The sequence below is a fragment of the Octopus sinensis genome, linkage group LG9 (assembly GCF_006345805.1).
Source record: "Octopus sinensis linkage group LG9, ASM634580v1, whole genome shotgun sequence".
NCBI classification, from domain to species: Eukaryota; Metazoa; Mollusca; class Cephalopoda; order Octopoda; family Octopodidae; genus Octopus; species Octopus sinensis.
Genome location: NC_043005.1, coordinates 4594096 through 4612340, shown reverse-complemented (window position 1 = coordinate 4612340; position 18245 = coordinate 4594096). Strand labels below are relative to the sequence as shown.

Below are 18245 nucleotides of genomic sequence, written 5' to 3'. Positions count from 1 at the left end.
ACAAGTTTTTTAGAAGTCAAAGTGTTTTAGTTTTCGTTGTTTTTAAGTGTTATAGACAAGAGTCTGATTAGATTCATGACGTCTTCCATGGCACACGAGATGGCTTCTTTCTGGGTCCCCTTTGTGCAGGTGCTGGTGAGCTTGGTCTCATTCTCGGTGACAACCGCCTTGCACTTAAATAGATCAGGCACTGGAGAGATAGAGAGGATAAAAAGAAATGGCAACAATAAGCAGTGATTCTATTCATCAGGCAATAAGGGAAGGGACATGTTACTAGTTGCATATCTAATCCTGGATTAACCCTTAATATACGGGACCCAGCAGTCAACCTCATTGGATTATGTAAATGAGATATGACACTGACATATTTTATGTTGTTTAAGGTCTCTGATGAGTATCATCGTCGTCATCATCATTTAACATCTGTTTTCCATGCTAGCATGGGTTGGATGGTTTGACAGGAGATGGCAAGGCTGGAGAGCTGCACCAGGCTTCGGTTGTCAGTTTGGGCAGGGTTTCTATTGCTGGATGCCCTTCCTAATGACAAATCAAAGCAGGCTGATAACTGACAAATACCTGCTGCTTTAAACATGGAGCCTAATTTCACAGGGATACTAAACATATATTTCTTAACCCTTTTGAGACCAATCCACATAAAACCCCATCTGCTTCTATGATGCAAGCTCCCAGCCTTAAAGGGATCTAAATTAAAATCTTCCTTCAAAATTTCATAATATTTTATATTTCAATGTCAGTTATTTTACTAAATTCTTCACCGTTTTCAAAATCAATCGAAATATAAGAAGTGTGTTTCAACAGAAATATGGAAAAAACAAAAGTGTTCCAACACAGGGATATGATTCTGCGTACATATTTATTTTTAACCCATGTTAAAGTGGTATTGTTGCAATTAAACTTACATTACTTTGTAACCATGAAGACACGTGGCTTAGTGGTTAGGGGTATTCGGCTTGCGATCATAAGGTCATGAGCTCAATTCCCGGTGATGTGGTGTGTCCTTGAGCAAGACACTTTGTTTCACGTTGCTCCAGTCCACTCAGCTGACAAAAATGAGTGGTACCTGTATTTCAAAGGGCCAGCTTTGTCACACTCTGTGCCACACTGAATCTCCGGAGAACTACGTTAAGGGTACATGTGTCTGTGGAGTGCTCAGCCACTTGCATGTTAATTTCACGAGCAGGCTGTTCCGTTGATTGTACAAGCTGGGACCCTCATCGTCGTAACTGACAGAGTACTCCCCCAGCCCCCCACTTTGTAACCAAACTGATTAGTAAACTACCACAGAAGGTTTGCATCATTATCCAGTGTATTGAGGCAACATGTATCTTTACAGAGCTCATCTCTCTCTCTCTCTGTCTTCAAAGCCAACCAGTCATGAATTTGTATTCAGCATTCCAAGTCAATGAAACACTCAGCAATAATGTACTGCTCCTACTGTATACAGCCACAAATTATACATCCACATGACGCATGTTTATAGATGGGGGTTGTGAGGCAATGATTGCTAGTTATCTTTGTTTATTGTAAAGTTACTAGTGGGTTAGTGACAAGATTTAGACAGTTGGCTCTTTGGAACTAGTCATGAGAAACCTGTGGCCTATGGGACATTCTGAATGGTACACCTAACAAAATGTTACCTTGAATTTTTGCCAGTAGTGCATCCCACCTAATGATGAACCATGTCTCAAGTGGCCCACTCTTCAAATAAGGTTTCCGTCCCTGCTTTAGACAGTAGGCTAGCACCTTATTAACTAATCCAGCTGCCATCATCGTTCATTAGAGCATTAACACATCAGTAATCTGATGTGAAAAGGTGGGATTCATGAAAGAAAAGAAAGGGTCAAACATTGAACTAAGTGGCCATGCGTTGTACACTACCTTGAAAGGTACAGTCAATATATTGTAGATTGCCCCTTATTTCTATAACCTCAAATAAATGAAAGACAAAGTTGACCTAGCTGAGATTTGAACACAGAATGTCATAGGATACAGCTAAATAGCTTAAACTATTTTTGTCCAATAATTTACCAATTCCACTACGCACTGCTACCTTGATTTAAGCTTTACTCTTCCTTCTTTTATATCTATTATTATTGCCATTGACTAGTTTCACTTTGATTGTGTTTCTCTGCAGTACACTGAGTACAGTTTGTGTGCCTTGGCTATGTGCAGTGCACTGTTTGGTTTTTTTGGCTCTATTGTATTCAGTAGTGCTGTCTTCAGGATGCTGTATAGATTTGTAAGTCCTAGCGTTTTTGGTTATATATTAGTCTGCCTGTTTCTCCTTGTTTATCAGTTCCAAACCACTTCTTATTATTAGGATTGTTACTCTTTTTTCATTTCTCTGAGCGATAAATTATCATCTGTTCAGATTGGCACATTGATTAGAAGTCAATTCCCACCTGGTTTTCTTTGATAACAATATCTGATCAATTATCATTAACCTCTGTATCTGTGTATATTGGCCTATTTCAGAGTATGGTTACTTTGTAATTCTTTAAAACCTTTTCTGGTGTATCCCTACACCACCTCTGTCCTCTTCGTATTCATATTACTTGCACAACTTCCACTGGATATAAGCTTCTAACTCTTTCCTGTCTCTAGAAATGTTCTTTCTTGGCTAAAACTGAGCAACTTGGCACAATGTGCTTGTTTCTTTGTCGTTGTTGCTGTTGTTGTTGTTATTATTGTTGAGCTGGCAAAACTGTTAGCATGTTGGACATTATTTCTCCATCTTCACGTTCTGAGTTCAAATTTCGCTGAGGTCCACTTTGCCTTTTATCTTTTCGAGAGCAGTAAAATAATCAGTACCAGTCAAATACTGAGGTCCATGTAATCAACCCCCGCCCTCAAAACACTGCTGCCTCTACACCAAAATTTAAAACCAATATTATTATCATCATTGTTGTCATCATCAATATCATTATTATTGTTGTTATTATTATGTACCCACCCACCTACCTACCTTCCTACCTACCTACCTACCTACCTACCTACCTACCTACCTACCTACATACATACCTAAACCTACCTACCTATCTACCTACCCACCTACATACCTAAACCTACCTACCTACCTATCTACCTACCCACCTACTTACCTACCTATCAACCTATCTAAATATCGATCAACCAATCAATTAACAATCTATGTGGCACAGTGGCCAAGTGGGTAAGGTCCTAGGATCCAGACGCATGGGACAGCAGTTTGTAACTAAGTGCAGACAAATCATTTCCTCGGTTCAACTTGGTCTGTCTCTGGGGTCAGCATTAAATACATCATACTGACTCAATTGACATTGGTGAAAACCAGTAACGAGAATGCTGGCACCTGTGAAAGCCTGAAGCTTTATAAGAACTTTTGCCATGGGATCTGTAATTCTTCAGTGTCAAAAATAATAATTTTTGCAACAAACCAGGGAACAAACAGAAATGTATATTAATTAAAATTAATAGCTATAAGCAACACAAGCCTTGATTGCATTTTTTCCTCTTAGAATGAAGCATAAAACCAATGTTAAAAAAGCGCAAAATACTTATTTTATACATACATACACACACCCATCCATCCATCCATCCATGCATACATACATACATCCATCCATCCATCCATCCATACATACATACATTCATGATAGCCGTCCACTTGTGACCGAGGAAGACCATTGCTGACCTTCAGGAACATATCCTTCAATTGTGGGTTAACAAGGCTATCAATGGTTTCATGTTAGGAGAAATCTCTTAAGAATTCTCCTCCAAAATGGAGATGAGTACCAATGTTCCCATGTGACTCACTTGAGGATTGCTAAAAGATTCCTCATTACATGAAACCACTGGTAGCCTTGTTAACCCACAAATAAAGTATATATATATTATATATATATTGGGCGTACATACATATATGCATATACACACACACACACACACACACACTATTTGATAACAGTCAGACTTGGCTCCTTTCAATGTAAAGCTTTTCGGCTCCTCAAATGAACCTATAGAGACAGGTTAGTTCTCTGAGCACCTCTGACACTTTGAGATGAATGGAGCTGAGTCTGACTGTTGTTGCATAATATATGTAACTCCTACTAAATGTATTGAGTGCTACTTTCTTTCATTTGATCGCTCACTCACATATGCGTGTGTGTGTATGCATACACACTCACATACACAGACTTTTGTATAGATACTTACATATAAATATACATTGTGTGTGTGTGGTGTGTATGTGTGTATACACATACACATAGATGTACAACAAACACATACATGCATTTATATACACATCTATAGACATCTATGTTTACATGATCCCTGTGCCAGTGGCACATAAAAAGCACCATCCGAATGTGGCTGATGCCAGCGCCGCCTTAACTGGCTTCCATGCCGGTGGTATGTAAAAAGCACCAACTGATTGTGGCCGTTGCCAGCCTCCCCTGGCACCTGTGCCGGTGGCACGTAAAAAGCACCCACTACACTCACGGAGTGGTTGGCGTTAGGAAGGGCATCCAGCTGTAGAAACTCTGCCAGATCAAACTGGGCCTGGTGCAGCCTCCTGGCTTCCCAGACCCCAGTTGAACTGTCCAACCCATGCCAGCATGGAAAGTGGACGTTAAACGATGATGATGATACAGCAAACAAAACAACTTTATATAAATATCTGTATAGATATAGTTTATATATGTATGTTTGTTTAAACAGTCATAAGCTAAAAGAGAAGCCAGAACTTATCTGCAGTTTCCTAAATTTTCATGTTTATTGTTGTTGGCTGAATGCTCCAATTCGCATCCATAACTCAGCATTTAGCCATGTTCTTGCTAATTTCAGTAAAAACAACCAAAGTGTATTTATCTGTAGAGTGAATCATTAAAACTTATTTCTGTGTTTGATAGGAAAACAAAAGATATACTTTTTTTTTCCTTTATAGGAATGGTTGATAAATGAATTTGGTCAAAAAGGCATAACTTTAAATCTGTTGACATAAATTTTTAGAAAAAAAAATGTTTTTACATGAAAGCAGTATGTAAGGGGAGATAACTCTGGCATAAATATAGTGACTTCCTGTTTGAGATTGTTAAAAATACCAGTAACGAAGTTGTTATACTTCAACAGAAAACACTGCTTATGTGAATTAGATGAAAGCAATCCAGTTTCTTTGTTTTTTATGTTTTGAGTGATGTAGAAGTATGAATAATTTGTCAAGTGTGTACAGTGGACAGATGATGTCAGATAGTTGATGATTTTTTTCTTTTAAATAGAATCTGATAATGCTTCCACATCTTGCAATAAAGCACTAAAAGCAACCAGATTCAAAAGTGATATGATATACACCCGATGATTCTCATCTGCCTTCTCTTTAAATATCAAATCTAAGGTTGCTAAAAAATAAATAACTTTAAACTGAATTACAATATGGTTGTAAACCATCAAAATAATCTCAGTGGCAACTGTTTCCCCCGATAGGAACGTTGTAACAGCAGACAAACACTTGAACTAAACTAAATTAGGTGCACACATAGAACTGCTCCTTAACCAGTTATGCAAAGCTGAAGTGATTATCTTTGAGGCAGAAGTCGTCTCCGCTAAATGAAATCAAAACACGATGGAGATATGGTGGAAGGTAACTTCCAACAAAGCTGTTTCAACTTTATTTCTTTCTTCAAGAAATGTAAAAAAGAGGAAAGTATCTAAGCTACTCAATTATGTCCGATATTTTAAAGAAAAACATGTTACTGTGTTCAAAATTAAATAGAAGATTTTAAACTATTTAGAAATTGTATAAAAAATTCTAAGTAAAAAAAAAACCTTTCGTATTCAATGATCTTAATAAATCCACAGACTAAATGTCAGATAAAAGATCTTCACTAAATGCCAACAACTTGTGAAGTATCTACTCTCCCTTTACTTGTTTCAGTCACTTGACTGCAGCCATGCTGGAACACTGCCTTTCATCGAGGAAATTGACCCCCCAGGACTTATTCATTGTAAGACTAGTACTTATTCTATTGGTCACTTTTGCTGAACCGCTAAGTTACAGGGACGTAAACACACCAGCATCGGTTGTCAAGTGATGTTGGGGGTGGGGGACAAACACAGACACACAAACACACACACATATATACATATACATATACACGATGGGCTTCTTTCAGTTTCTGCCTACCAAATCCACTCACAAGATTTTGGTTGGCCCGAGGCTATAGTAGAAGATACTTGCCCAAGGTGCCATGCAGTGGGACTGAACCTGGAATTATGTGGTTGGTAAGCAAGCTACTTACCACACAGCCACTCCTGAAACTCTGGTCACTTATACTATCACCTGCTTGAATAAATTAATAATCACCTGTGTACCAGCACTCACAATGTCTCTATTTGCCTTCTTTGTTGTGAACACCATATCAGTCTCAACAATTTCTTCCCTTTATACCTCTATTCCCTACTAGGAACTCCACATTTTATATAAGGATACACTCATCGATTCCTTTATTATTTCAAATTATCAACTTCTCATGGAAGATTAAGATTCTATTTTAAACCAATCCATGTAAATTAACTCACTGTTCACTATATGAATTACACTTGTAATATTTAACCCCCACCCAAAAAAACACCCCAATATAAACTAATTTATGTATGTCACAGACATTTAAGTTCAAGTTTGGTCAATTATTGATTTGTCTGATGATGGTGTGGAAACATACCTGAACAGGAAACTCTGTCATGAGGTATTATCATTAATGAAATAAAACAATTAACATATTTGATTTAATATTTGTATCAAATACTCTGATATTGTTTTGTAAAGAACCTATTATATGGTCATGAAGCTTAGTTTCCAACTTCAAGGCTTCAGGTTCAATCCCATTGTGTGGCATCTTGGGCAAGTGTCTTCTAATATAGCATTAAGCCAATCAAAGAGTCATGTGAAAATTCAAAGAAGCCCATTGCCTGCGCACACACACACACACACGTGTGTGTGTGTGTCTGTGTTTATATGTGTATGTGTGTATGTCTTCTTGTCTTGACATCACATGATAGTCGTAAACAAGAATCACTGTCACACAAGCGGTATTATTTGTTTCCAATTTTCCATGAAAGTCATGTTCAGCCATGGAGGAATGTTACTTTGCTTGGAGACAGGTAAGAGCTGGCAAGAGGAATGCCCTCCAGCCATGGACATCAGTGAATTCCATCTCACTCAAACAAGCATGAAAATATGAATGCTGAAACGATGAGGAAACTTGATTCGCAACCTTTACACCATGCTTGTGAAAGTGTATGGTTTAGTGGTTAGGGTGTTGTACTCACAATCATAAGATTGTGGTTTCAATTCCCAGGCTAAGCAGCACATTGGACTTTTGTGCAGGACTCTTCATTTCTCACTCTTCCAGTTCACTGAGTTTTAAATGAGTTCCAGCAATAGATAGGAAGTTAACCCTGTGATGGACCATCATCCCATCCAGGGGAGAGGGAATGTTGGCATCTCAGTCACTTATACAACATGGAAACCAAGTTAAGTTCCTGCTGGTCTTATTAGCCCTAGGGGTGGTGATGGACCAAAGTCTAAAAGAATGGCAGTGACGTAACCTTTGTAGTCCCACAGCCCACCCACATAGACTGGTGAGACCGATATGATTGGTGCCAAAAACCGAAACCGCAAATTTCTGAACAAGGAGAGAACTGAGAGTTCGGACTGAATACTTGCAAGAGAATGTGCTCTGTTTAACCCTTTAGCATCTAAACTGACCCTTTCTGGCTCAAATATTCTACCTGTTTTATTTTAACACTGACCAGATCTGTCCTCTCACACCTACCCTACATCATTCTAAATCCCATCATTGAAATCTCAAAGTTACAAGTCAATGCACCGTTCATACTAAACAATGGGAATAAATAAGCATTACATTTTCTTGAGTGATTTGAATGCTTAAAGACTAAAGGGGGACGTGTTAGGCCTACCATCCTGGTTAGTTCTTAGGCCTGAGTTACTGTGAATGTCAATGGTCATTTGTTGTAGCAACTGCTTTTATAGCTGGGTGCCCTTTCTTATAACTGACCACTCTGTTGTGAGACGTAAGTGAAGCCTGTTTTTTTTTTGTTGTTGCTTTTGCTGTTGTATGACATGTTGTTTATTAGAAATATCAAAAATAAAACAGGCTTTATACTTACACAAGAAACGTTTCCCAATGATGTGGCATCGGTCAGCAACAAAATGAAGAACAAAACTGGTCTCTGGAACAGGTATCTAGTAAGGAATACAATAAGACATTGATTTTACTATTTAAAAAACACATTTTACTGTTAAACCCAAAATCCAAAATAAACATCAATAGAAGAATATGCAACAATAATTTTTCATTCCTTGCTCAACCGTTACATAAAATACCAAATGGAGGCACAATAGCCCAGTGGTTAGGGCAGTGGACTTGTGGTTTTGGGATCGTGGTTTTGATTTCCAGACTGGGTGTTGTGAGTGTTTATTGAGCGAAAACACCTAAAAGCGAAAACACCTGTTTATGTTGTACCTGTATTTCAAAAGGGCCAGCCTTGTCACACTCTGTGTCATGCTGAATCTCCCCGAGAACTCCTTTAAGGGTACACATGTCTGTGGAGTTCTCAGCCACTTACACGTTAATTTCACGAGCAGTCTGTTCCATTGATCAGATCAACTGGATCGTAACCGACAGAGTGCAACGACAAAAATAACAAATTATATAACCCCTACCCCAATAAATACCATTATAACAATAAGAAACAATTAAAATTTATACATGTATAGGCAAGGGTGGCTGTGTGTTAAGAAGCTTGCTTCCCAACCACATAGTCCTGGGTTCAGTCTCACTGCATGGCACCTTGGGCAAGTGTCTTCTATTATAACCTCAAGCCAACCAAAGCCTTGTGAGTAGATTTGGTAGATGGAAACTGAAAGAAGCCTGTCATGTGTGTGTGTGTGTGTGTGTGTGTGTGTGTGTGTGTGTATTCAACATTGTAACATGACACTGTATGAGGAAAACAGTGTTGTCAAGTTTTCACCCCCTGTAAACAACTCTCAAAACATCCTGAAACTCTGCACTTTCAAAAGTTGACTTGAAAAAAACAGACAAGAGTTGATGACAGGAAGAGCACCCCGCCATAAACACATTGGCTCAATAAGTCCCTGTTCAACCCACACCAATATGGAAAACATTATTACTTTCTACTCTAGGCACAAGGCCCAAAATTTTTGGGAAGTGGGAGGGGGGGCAGTCGATTAGATCGACCCCAGTATGCAACTGGTACTTAATTTATCGACTTCGAAAGGATGAAAGGTAAATTCAACCCCAGCAAATTTGAACTCAGAATGTAAGAAGCACCCCTAAGCATTTCACCCTCCATGCTAACATTTCTTGCTGCCTTATGGAAAACATTATTGCGTTTGTCAAACTAAGATTACATCTACTACCCCAGAACAAATTCATGGCCCTTCAGGGACTTTTTTACATATTTTCTGGAGGGATTAGTCAAAGGAAGAAAGAAGAGGAATAAGAAACAAAGAGAGAGAGAGAGAGAGAGGGGGGAGATGGGTGCAGGTGAGAGCAAGAAGAAGAAAAGCAAGGAATGAGAAAGAGAGAGTGAGGAAGGTAGATAAATATAAGATGAAAGAGAGAGCGAATAAATGAATGATGGACCCTTAATCCCCTTTTGGCTCATGAAGGAAGGAAGGTGATATCACTGTAAGACAGTCAGTTTAATCTCTGTAAACTATGGATCAAAGTCAAGAAAGCTCTGGATCTCCCCTGCTTGCTTTAACAGCCAAATATTTTCCTGTTTTCTGTTGAATTGTAAGATCCAGAAATGTAAGACTTTCTACTCTTCGTGGCAATGGAATTTATCCATCTTTCTATAAACTCTGCTGGTCTAGTTATTGACTCTGATGGTAGCCCTGAGAATAAGGAACGAACTGAGTGAAACGAGAAGCAAGGGGACTTCAATCAAAGTCTTGGGTTGCCAATAGCTTACCATTACATTACTTCAAACACACACACATACGCAGACATGACCCATCTTTAAAGCTACTGCCACCACCATCTTCCTCCACTTCCACCTCTTCCCCCTCCTCATTTCCCTCTCCTTCCCTCCCCTCTTCCTCCTCCTCCTCATCACCCTCCTTTTCTACCTCCCCACCACCCTTCTCATCACCTTCCTCTTCTTCCTCCATCTCTTCTCCTCCTACTCCTCTCCTTCCTCCTCACCCCCTTCCTCATCCTCCCTCCTCCTCCTCCCCTCACCACCACCGCTGCCACCACCACTGCTGCCACTGCTACTACCATCACCACTACCACCACCACCACAACCATCATCATCCTCATCATCAATTATCCCATGCCAGCATAGGTTGGAGGATTTGACAGGATCTGATGAACCAGAAGATCAAGACATGCCCCACTCTCTCGTCTGGTAGGGTTTCCACAGCTAGAGGCCCTTCCTTATACCAACCAATCTATAGAATGTTCTGGATGCTTTTTCCATGGCACCTGTACTAATTGATGATCACCTTATACCTCGCAAAGACTAAGGACCTGAGGTGGCCCCTACAACTGAAGGAGAACAGAAGAGAGGATAGGAGATGGCACTACATGGGGGTAGAAATGAGGAGGGGTAAGGAAGATGAGCGGAGCAGATTTATAGCCCTGGCATTTGTTGATTGAACTTTTATTAACCTTAGAATGCATAAAAGTAAGGGAATACTTACATCGCCTTCGCTTCCTTTGAAGAACGACACCAGATGTTCAATGTGGCTTCTCAGGAAACCAATCTGTGTATCCAAAATTGGTACTGTGACTTTTTTCAGCAACTCAATTGTTTTGCCGCTGAGGCCAGCAATGATTCCAGCCAGGTCAGGTAGACCATGGGTCTTTTCTACCACCAAGCAACTAGTCAGCAGGAAAATTACTGCAAAAACAGAAAAATCATATAACACCATTTTTGTGTTTCTTTCACTTGGTTGCTCTCTCTCTCTCTCTCTCTGTCTCTCTGTCTCTCTGTCTCTCTGTCTCTGTCTCTCTCTCTCTCTCTCTCTCTCTCTTATATTATGTGTTGCTGTATATGTTTTATATATATAGTTCAAATGTTAAGAAGACAAAGACAGGTGAGGGAACAAGAGGCAGGTGTATTAGTTTGATACTCAGGAAAAATGGAAAAGTCTTTGATGTTTCGAGCCTAGGCTCTTCTACAGAAAGGGACAAGAGGGGAAAAAATGGAGAAAGAAGGGAGAAAACAGAGAGAAAAATGTGTTGGGTAATACACACTCACACACACATGCACGCACACACACACACACACACACATGTGCACATCAAATAATGAATGACAAAAGAACAGGTGTTACATATTCCCCTGCATTAGCTTACAGCTGTTTCTGCTATAAAAAGCAGTGCACTCGGAGCTAATTGCTTGTACAACATCTCACAGCTTCCTCAAAACCATTTAAAATAAAAACAATGGTAGCATCACTAAGCAAAATCATGAGATATCAGCATCATTATCGTCATCATCATCATCATCATCACTTTAAGCATCCTTTTCCATGCTTTTCAATGACAATGTTATTATATTTATTTATTCATAATTTTCAAAATGAATCGAAGCAAAGTTGGTGTATTTCATCAGAAACAAAAGGGCTGATGTGAACTAAAGCAGAACCTTTCATCAAAATTTCATGTTAATTGAAGTTTCAAACACCAGCTTAATAGTTATTTTAACAGGAATGTAGTATCAAAAAGATTAAAGAAAAACACAGGAAAAGAGGGGGGGGGGCAGGCGATTATATAGAAAATAAGTGAAAGGAGAAAACTGACAGCTAAATGGTGCAGAGCCAGCAAGTGGTGTATATTCTTTGTTCTTCCCCATGATAATAATAATAATAATAATAATGGAATTACTGTGTACAGTGCTCAGGAGCACTACAAGTCATCAAGGGTGTATATACAGCACATGGGGTTATGTACAAAAGTCATATATATGTATATATATATATATATGGCTGTGTGGTAAGTAGCTTGCTAACCAACCACATGGTTCCAGGTTCAGTCCCACTGCGTGGCATCTTGGGCAAGTGTCTTCTGCTATAGCCCCGGGCCGACCAATGCCTTGTGAGTGGATTTGGTAGACGGAAACTGAAAGAAGCCTGTCGTATATATGTATATATATATATATATATGTATGTGTGTGTGATTGTGTGTCTGTGTTTGTCCCCCCAACATCGCTTGACAACCGATGCTGGTGTGTTTATGTCCCCGTTACTTAGCGGTTCGGCAAAAGAGACCGATAGAATAAGTACTGGGCTTACAAAAAGAATAAGTCCCGGGGCCGAGTTGCTCAATTATAGGCGGTGCTCCAGCATGGCCGCAGTCAAATGACTGAAACAAGTAAAAGAGAAAGAGTAAGAGTATATATATATATATATATATATATATATATATATATATACACATGTGTGTATAATAATATATATATATATATATATATATATATATATATGGCTGGAATGTCTCTCAACCAATGTTTGCTTGATCAGGGCTAAATGGAAAGTGGAGGACAAACCCCCCTAATTCTTTTCAGGGTCCTTTTTGTGACAGGTGGACGTTATCCCTCGATAGCATGGTTTAGATTGCTTGCAAAATAACTGGGGTCTGCCCAAGATACTGAAGGGCCAGGCTGGGAGCTAAACAACAACAACAACAACAAAACCTACTTACAGAATAACTTCATTCTGCTAGTTCAGATGTCCTGGGTCAGAATATCTTCGCAAGACAAAACCCGCTGCTATTTATCGTTTTGGTTGCCAACCCCAAAACATCAGCAAATTTTCTCAAATGCTCTGATGACACATTTCTGGATACAACAAGGTAGGCATTTTTTGTTATTTTTTATTTTTTTTTATTTTCTTTTATATTTTATTTATTTTTTACTTTGTTGGTTTGTTTGTTTCTTTCTTTGTTTTTTCCTCCTTCCAGTTTCTTTTCTTTTTTTTATCTTTGATGTGAAATTCTACAACTGTTCTGACTTCATATGACCCAAATACGATTTTATCTTGTTATTCCAATTCTGCTCTTAATCATCATAACAAATATTCATTAATTAGATATTCATAAAATCTTTAAAAAGAATTAAAGAGATAAAATGACGACAGTAATATTTAGTAGTAGCAGCAGCAGCACCAGCAGTAGTAGTAGTAGTAATGGTGGTGGTTGTCACCAACATTGTTTTTTTTCCTGCAAGTCAGGCCCCAATCCAGGAGACCTTGTAATTAAGGGCATTCCAGACGAAGGCAACCATGTTCTTGTTTTGGAGACAGTCATCACCACTAACATCATCATCATCATCATCAATGCTTTAACATCCAGATTCCCAGGCTTGCAAGGGGGGTTTTATTGAAGCAGACCCTCCATGGTTTCCTAATCGCCAGCCCTTACTTGTTTGGAAAGCAAGGTAACATTTCCCCGCCGTCTGGATATGCTTCCATGGAGGATTGAAAACAAATGACACTGCTTGTACGATAGGGACACTTGAAGGCACAGACAGACAGACACACACACACGCACACATGGACGCATGGACGCACGTACACACACGTATTTCAATATTTTGCCTTTATGTTCTGAGTTTAAATTCCGCCAAGATTGACTTTGCCTTTCATCCTTTCGAGGTCGATGAATTAAGTACCAGTTGTGCACTGGGGTTGATCTAATCGACTGGCCCCCTCCCCACAAATTTCGGGCCTTCTGCCTAGAGTAGAAAAGAATATTTTGCTAAAGCAGTGAGCTGGCAGAATCATTAGCACACTGGGCAAAATGCTTTGTAATATTTTGTCCATCTTTACATTGTCTGTCTTTACATCCTGAGTTCAGCTTTGCCTTTCATCCTTTCGAAGTTGATAAAATAAGTACCAGTCATGTACTGGGGTCAATGTACACCTTCCCCTGAAACTGCTGGCCTTGTGTCTAAATTTGAAACCGATATTTTGCTAAGACATAGCAATACTAATGACCCAGTGTTAGAACTCAGTATAAACCTGTTTGACATATCTGTTTATCATTCTTTTTAATCTGTTGTCAACCAGCACAGAGCCATCTCCTGTAGCACTTCTCAACCCTTCTGCTGCCATAGAAAAACACCCAATACACTTTGTAAAGTGGTTGGCACTAGGAAGGATATCTTGCTACAGAAACCATGCAAAACTAACTCCAGAACTTGGCACAGTCCTCTGGTTTGCCAGATCTACCAAACCATCCATCTCATGCCAGCATGGAAAATGCACATTGAATCTATAGATATCTGATTGTTTGATGTAGTTAAACAAGTCACTTAACCATTCAGTGCTCATAAGATAACTGCTTGGATTTATTAATCCCTATTATTCAATATTATATATATATCCCATCCTCTCTAATTCCCTTTTTCTCCCTTTCACCATTTTCTATTTGTCTCCCCCCCTCTTTCTCTCTCTTGTTGCTCACACATGATCATCGTCCATCTTTCTTTCTTGTACAGGTGTTTTAAGGACTGGACATGTCCTATCTCTCTCTTCTATCTTTTCTCTTTTCAAAGAAAATATTTCTCTCAGCATTCACTATTTTCCCCTCGTTCAAGTCTAACGACCCTTTATGTCTGTTTTCATTCGGTTTCCCTGTATGTCTCCACTGTCCTATTTTTGTTCCTAACTTTGACCCTCCATAAACCCCAAATTTTATTTTGGTATTTATGGGAGCAACTGTCTTCAAAGACTCATATTGTCGTTGATCACTCAAAACGGGGAGTAGATAGACAGCCAACAACTGATGAAGGGTCGTTCTTTGTATTACTTGTCTTGTTTTCCATTTTTTCCTCTCATTATTTGCATATTTAACTCATTTGTTTTTGTATTTCATGTTGTTTACTGTTGGTGATGTCCTGTACCCACATATACATACATACATTATATATATATATATATATATATATACATACATACATACATATATATATATATATACATACATTATATATATATATATATATATATGTATATATATATATATGTATATATATATACATACATACATACATTATATATATATATATATGTATATATATATATATATGTATATATATAATATATGTATATATGGTGCAGCAACATCCAAGGAAGGTTAACCGGGAAAATAGTTTTTGTGTGTGGAAGGTGCACAGGGGCAATAAACACTGAAGATGTACAGAAAACAGATTCCATCACATGCCAGGGGGAGAAACCAGTAGTTAATAGCTTCCGCTACCTAGGTGACCAAGTCTGAAGTGGGGAGGCTGCTCCGAGAGTGTAGCGACTAGAGTAAGAATAGGGACCTCCTACATCTGCTGGCAACTAAAGGCTTCTTATTCAGGGTGAAAGATAGATTGTATGTTAGTTAGTTAGTTAATTTTTGGCTCAAAAGCAAATAGCAAGGCCATGTAGGGGGACATGGAGTTAAGTACAGGGTGGTGTTCATGTAAAGAGTCCAGGCCACTTGAGGTCAAGGGAGACTTTGAACAAAGCGGTCGTCGGCATCTTCACCATTTCGTCTGGCAGCTTGTTCCACGGATCCACATGTGTGGACTGCCATGGTACAAGACAGTGAAACATGGGCCATGAATGCTGAGGACATGCGTAGGCTTGAAAGAAATGAAGCTAGTATGATCCACTGGATGTGTAATGTCAGTGTCCATACACGACAGGGTGTAAGTGCTGTGAGAGAAAAATTAGGCATAAGAAGCATGAAATGTGGTGTGCAAAGGAGATGACTGCGTTGGTGTGGTCATGTGTTACATATAGATGAGGACAGATGTGTGAGGAAGTGCCACTCCCTAACTAAAGAAGGAACCTGTGGTAGACACAGGAAGACATGGGACAAGGTGGTGAAGCATGACCCTCAAACATTGGGCCTCACAGAGGCAATGACGGGAGACTGGGACCATTGGAGATATGCTGTAATTGAGAAGACCCAACAACTAAGGTGAAATTGCAGCCACACATCTGGCTCTGTTAAGAATACCCCTAATGCATTGGGTGATATGATATGCTTGAGAAGACCTGTTGAGTCAAGTAAAACCAATATCATAGCTGTGGCCAGTGCCCTCTGACTGGCTCCTGTGCCAGCGGCACGTAAAAGACTCCAATGAATTGTGGCTGATGCCGGCAACCCCTGACTGGTTCTTGTGCCGGTGGCACATAAAAAGCACCATCCAAATGTGATCGATGCCAGGCCTGCCTGACTGGCTCCTGCACTGGTGGCACGTAAAAAGTACCCACTACATTCGGAGTGGTTGGTGTTAGGAAGGGCATCCAGGTGTAGAAACATTGCCAGATTGGAACTTGGTGCAGCTACTGGCTTTCCAAACCTCAGTCAAACCATCCAACCCATGCCAGCATGAAGAGCAGATGTTAAACGATGATGATGATGATGATGATATATATTATTAATATTATTATATAATATATATATATATTATTAATATTATTATATATGAATATTGATAATTGCTTCATCTTGAGAGATGATAGCTGTCCCATTAACACATACCCACCACACCTCATCAGACAGTACTATCCCTCCGTTGATCAGCCCTCAGATGACATTTAAGACCAGCTGCTGACTGACAGGGCTTAAAACACAAGTGACAGATATTATACAAGTTTCTTCTCTATCTTTGCCCTTTGGAATCTGATTCTGAAAGAATGTCTTTCAAGTGCAGATGTTGTCTCACAGGTTTTGTTGACATATGACACAAGTCATAAGAGGTGGTTGCTCTCCAACATCATTCCCTTTCTGAGCATTACGATTTTCATATGATTTCACATGGTTCACGTATCCTGCTTTTGACAACAGAACACAGTCACATATAATACATATATTAGAGAGTTTGGAGTTTTGGAAAAACTATTACTAGGCACAGAATTAGGAACAAAAATGTAAAAACAAAATTCATTTAGAATATAACTCCTTGTTATATGAAATACGAAAATATGAAGGGACCCCCATCCCTAATTCCATGCTCTTTTCATTCCTCATAAAGTTGTGATAACTAATCTCCAAGATCCACTAATCAGAGTGATTAATAACGTTTGTTAGGAACTTGCCGGCTGTCAAAGATTAGTGAGTGATAAGGTCAATGCTCTTATCTGTGTTTGTAGATAAGGAAAAAGGTCAATGTTTGTAGAAAAGGAAAAAATCATGGGTAGAAACAGAAGCAGAGATAGTTTCATTAGTATGAATGTGGCTAAATATACCAAAGAACCAGGTATGTTGTTATTGTTATGTAACCCCAGGTCAGCTCTGACCAAGCACATCTATGGCAGGCAGGCAGCAAGCTGAATGATGAGGTACCAGGTATATCATGGCTCCTCCTTGCTAAAAACCAATATTGTACATTTCATCATCATCATCATCATCATTTAACGTCCGTGTTCTATGTCAGCATGGGTTGTACAGTGGGACAGGATCCAATGTTTGCTTTGTGCTCCAGTGTTTGTGTTGACATGGTTTCTATGAGTGGATGCCCTTCCTAATGGCAACCACTTTATGGCATGTACTGAGTGTGTTGTCCATATAACCAGCACTCTGATGAATACTCCATCCTAGGACGCAAAATGCTGACTATGCTCCCTGAAGGAGGTGGCTTTATGCTAGATTATGAGGGGGTAAACTTTGAGAGAAGGGCCAGAGCGAATTTCTTCTGTAGAGGAGATACATGGCTTCTCACTTTTAGGGCAGAACCAGAAGGACATAAAAATAATGGTGATGAGTGTGTAGGTATCCCCTCAAGGTCCAAGTTGGATAGCAGTGGGAGGGAACAGAACAGGGAGTGCGGGTTGGTTGAGGTCCTCTCTTTGGAAACCCTGCAATTAGAATGAATGCAATTTCAATGTGCAGGGATAAATCTTGGATGCAGCCTCTGTGTATATGGCCAGGTCTTCTCTCTATTGAGAATGGAACATGTCCAGGGAGCCACACTGCACCTCTCTGTTGTTTTTGTTACTTAGGCTTTGGTCAGCCTCACTCACCAGATCTATGATTCAAATGCATCTAGGACTGCATTATCCATCATCATCATCTTTAATCCCTCTTCCAGGGCTTCGTTCAGTTTCTGTTGACCAAATCCTCTCACAAGGCTTTGGTCAGCTTGTGTTATAGTAGAAGACACTTGCCCAAGGTGTTATGCAGCAGGACTGA

General features: G+C 39.4%; 1 protein-coding gene across 4 annotated transcripts in view; it reads right to left on the bottom strand.

Moving 5' to 3' along the window:
• LOC115215941 overlaps positions 1–12916 on the bottom strand; it is a 32674-nt gene extending 19758 nt beyond the window's left edge. For 3 of the 4 annotated variants that reach the window (XR_003882024.2, XM_029785309.2, XM_029785310.2), the window contains exons 1-3: positions 12759–12916; positions 10754–10953; positions 8191–8266 (exon numbers count right to left, since the gene is read on the bottom strand). Coding sequence is in view for 3 of the 4 variants with exons in the window: in XM_029785309.2 (XP_029641169.1) it covers positions 8191–8266; positions 10754–10953; positions 12759–12771 (289 nt within the window). In the remaining variant the exon portion in view is untranslated. Of the gene's footprint in view, positions 1–5; positions 191–8190; positions 8267–10753; positions 10954–12758 lie in introns of those variants that run through there. The other variant, XM_029785308.2, reaches the window with a different exon arrangement.
• Between the last annotated feature and the right edge of the window lie 5329 nt (positions 12917–18245).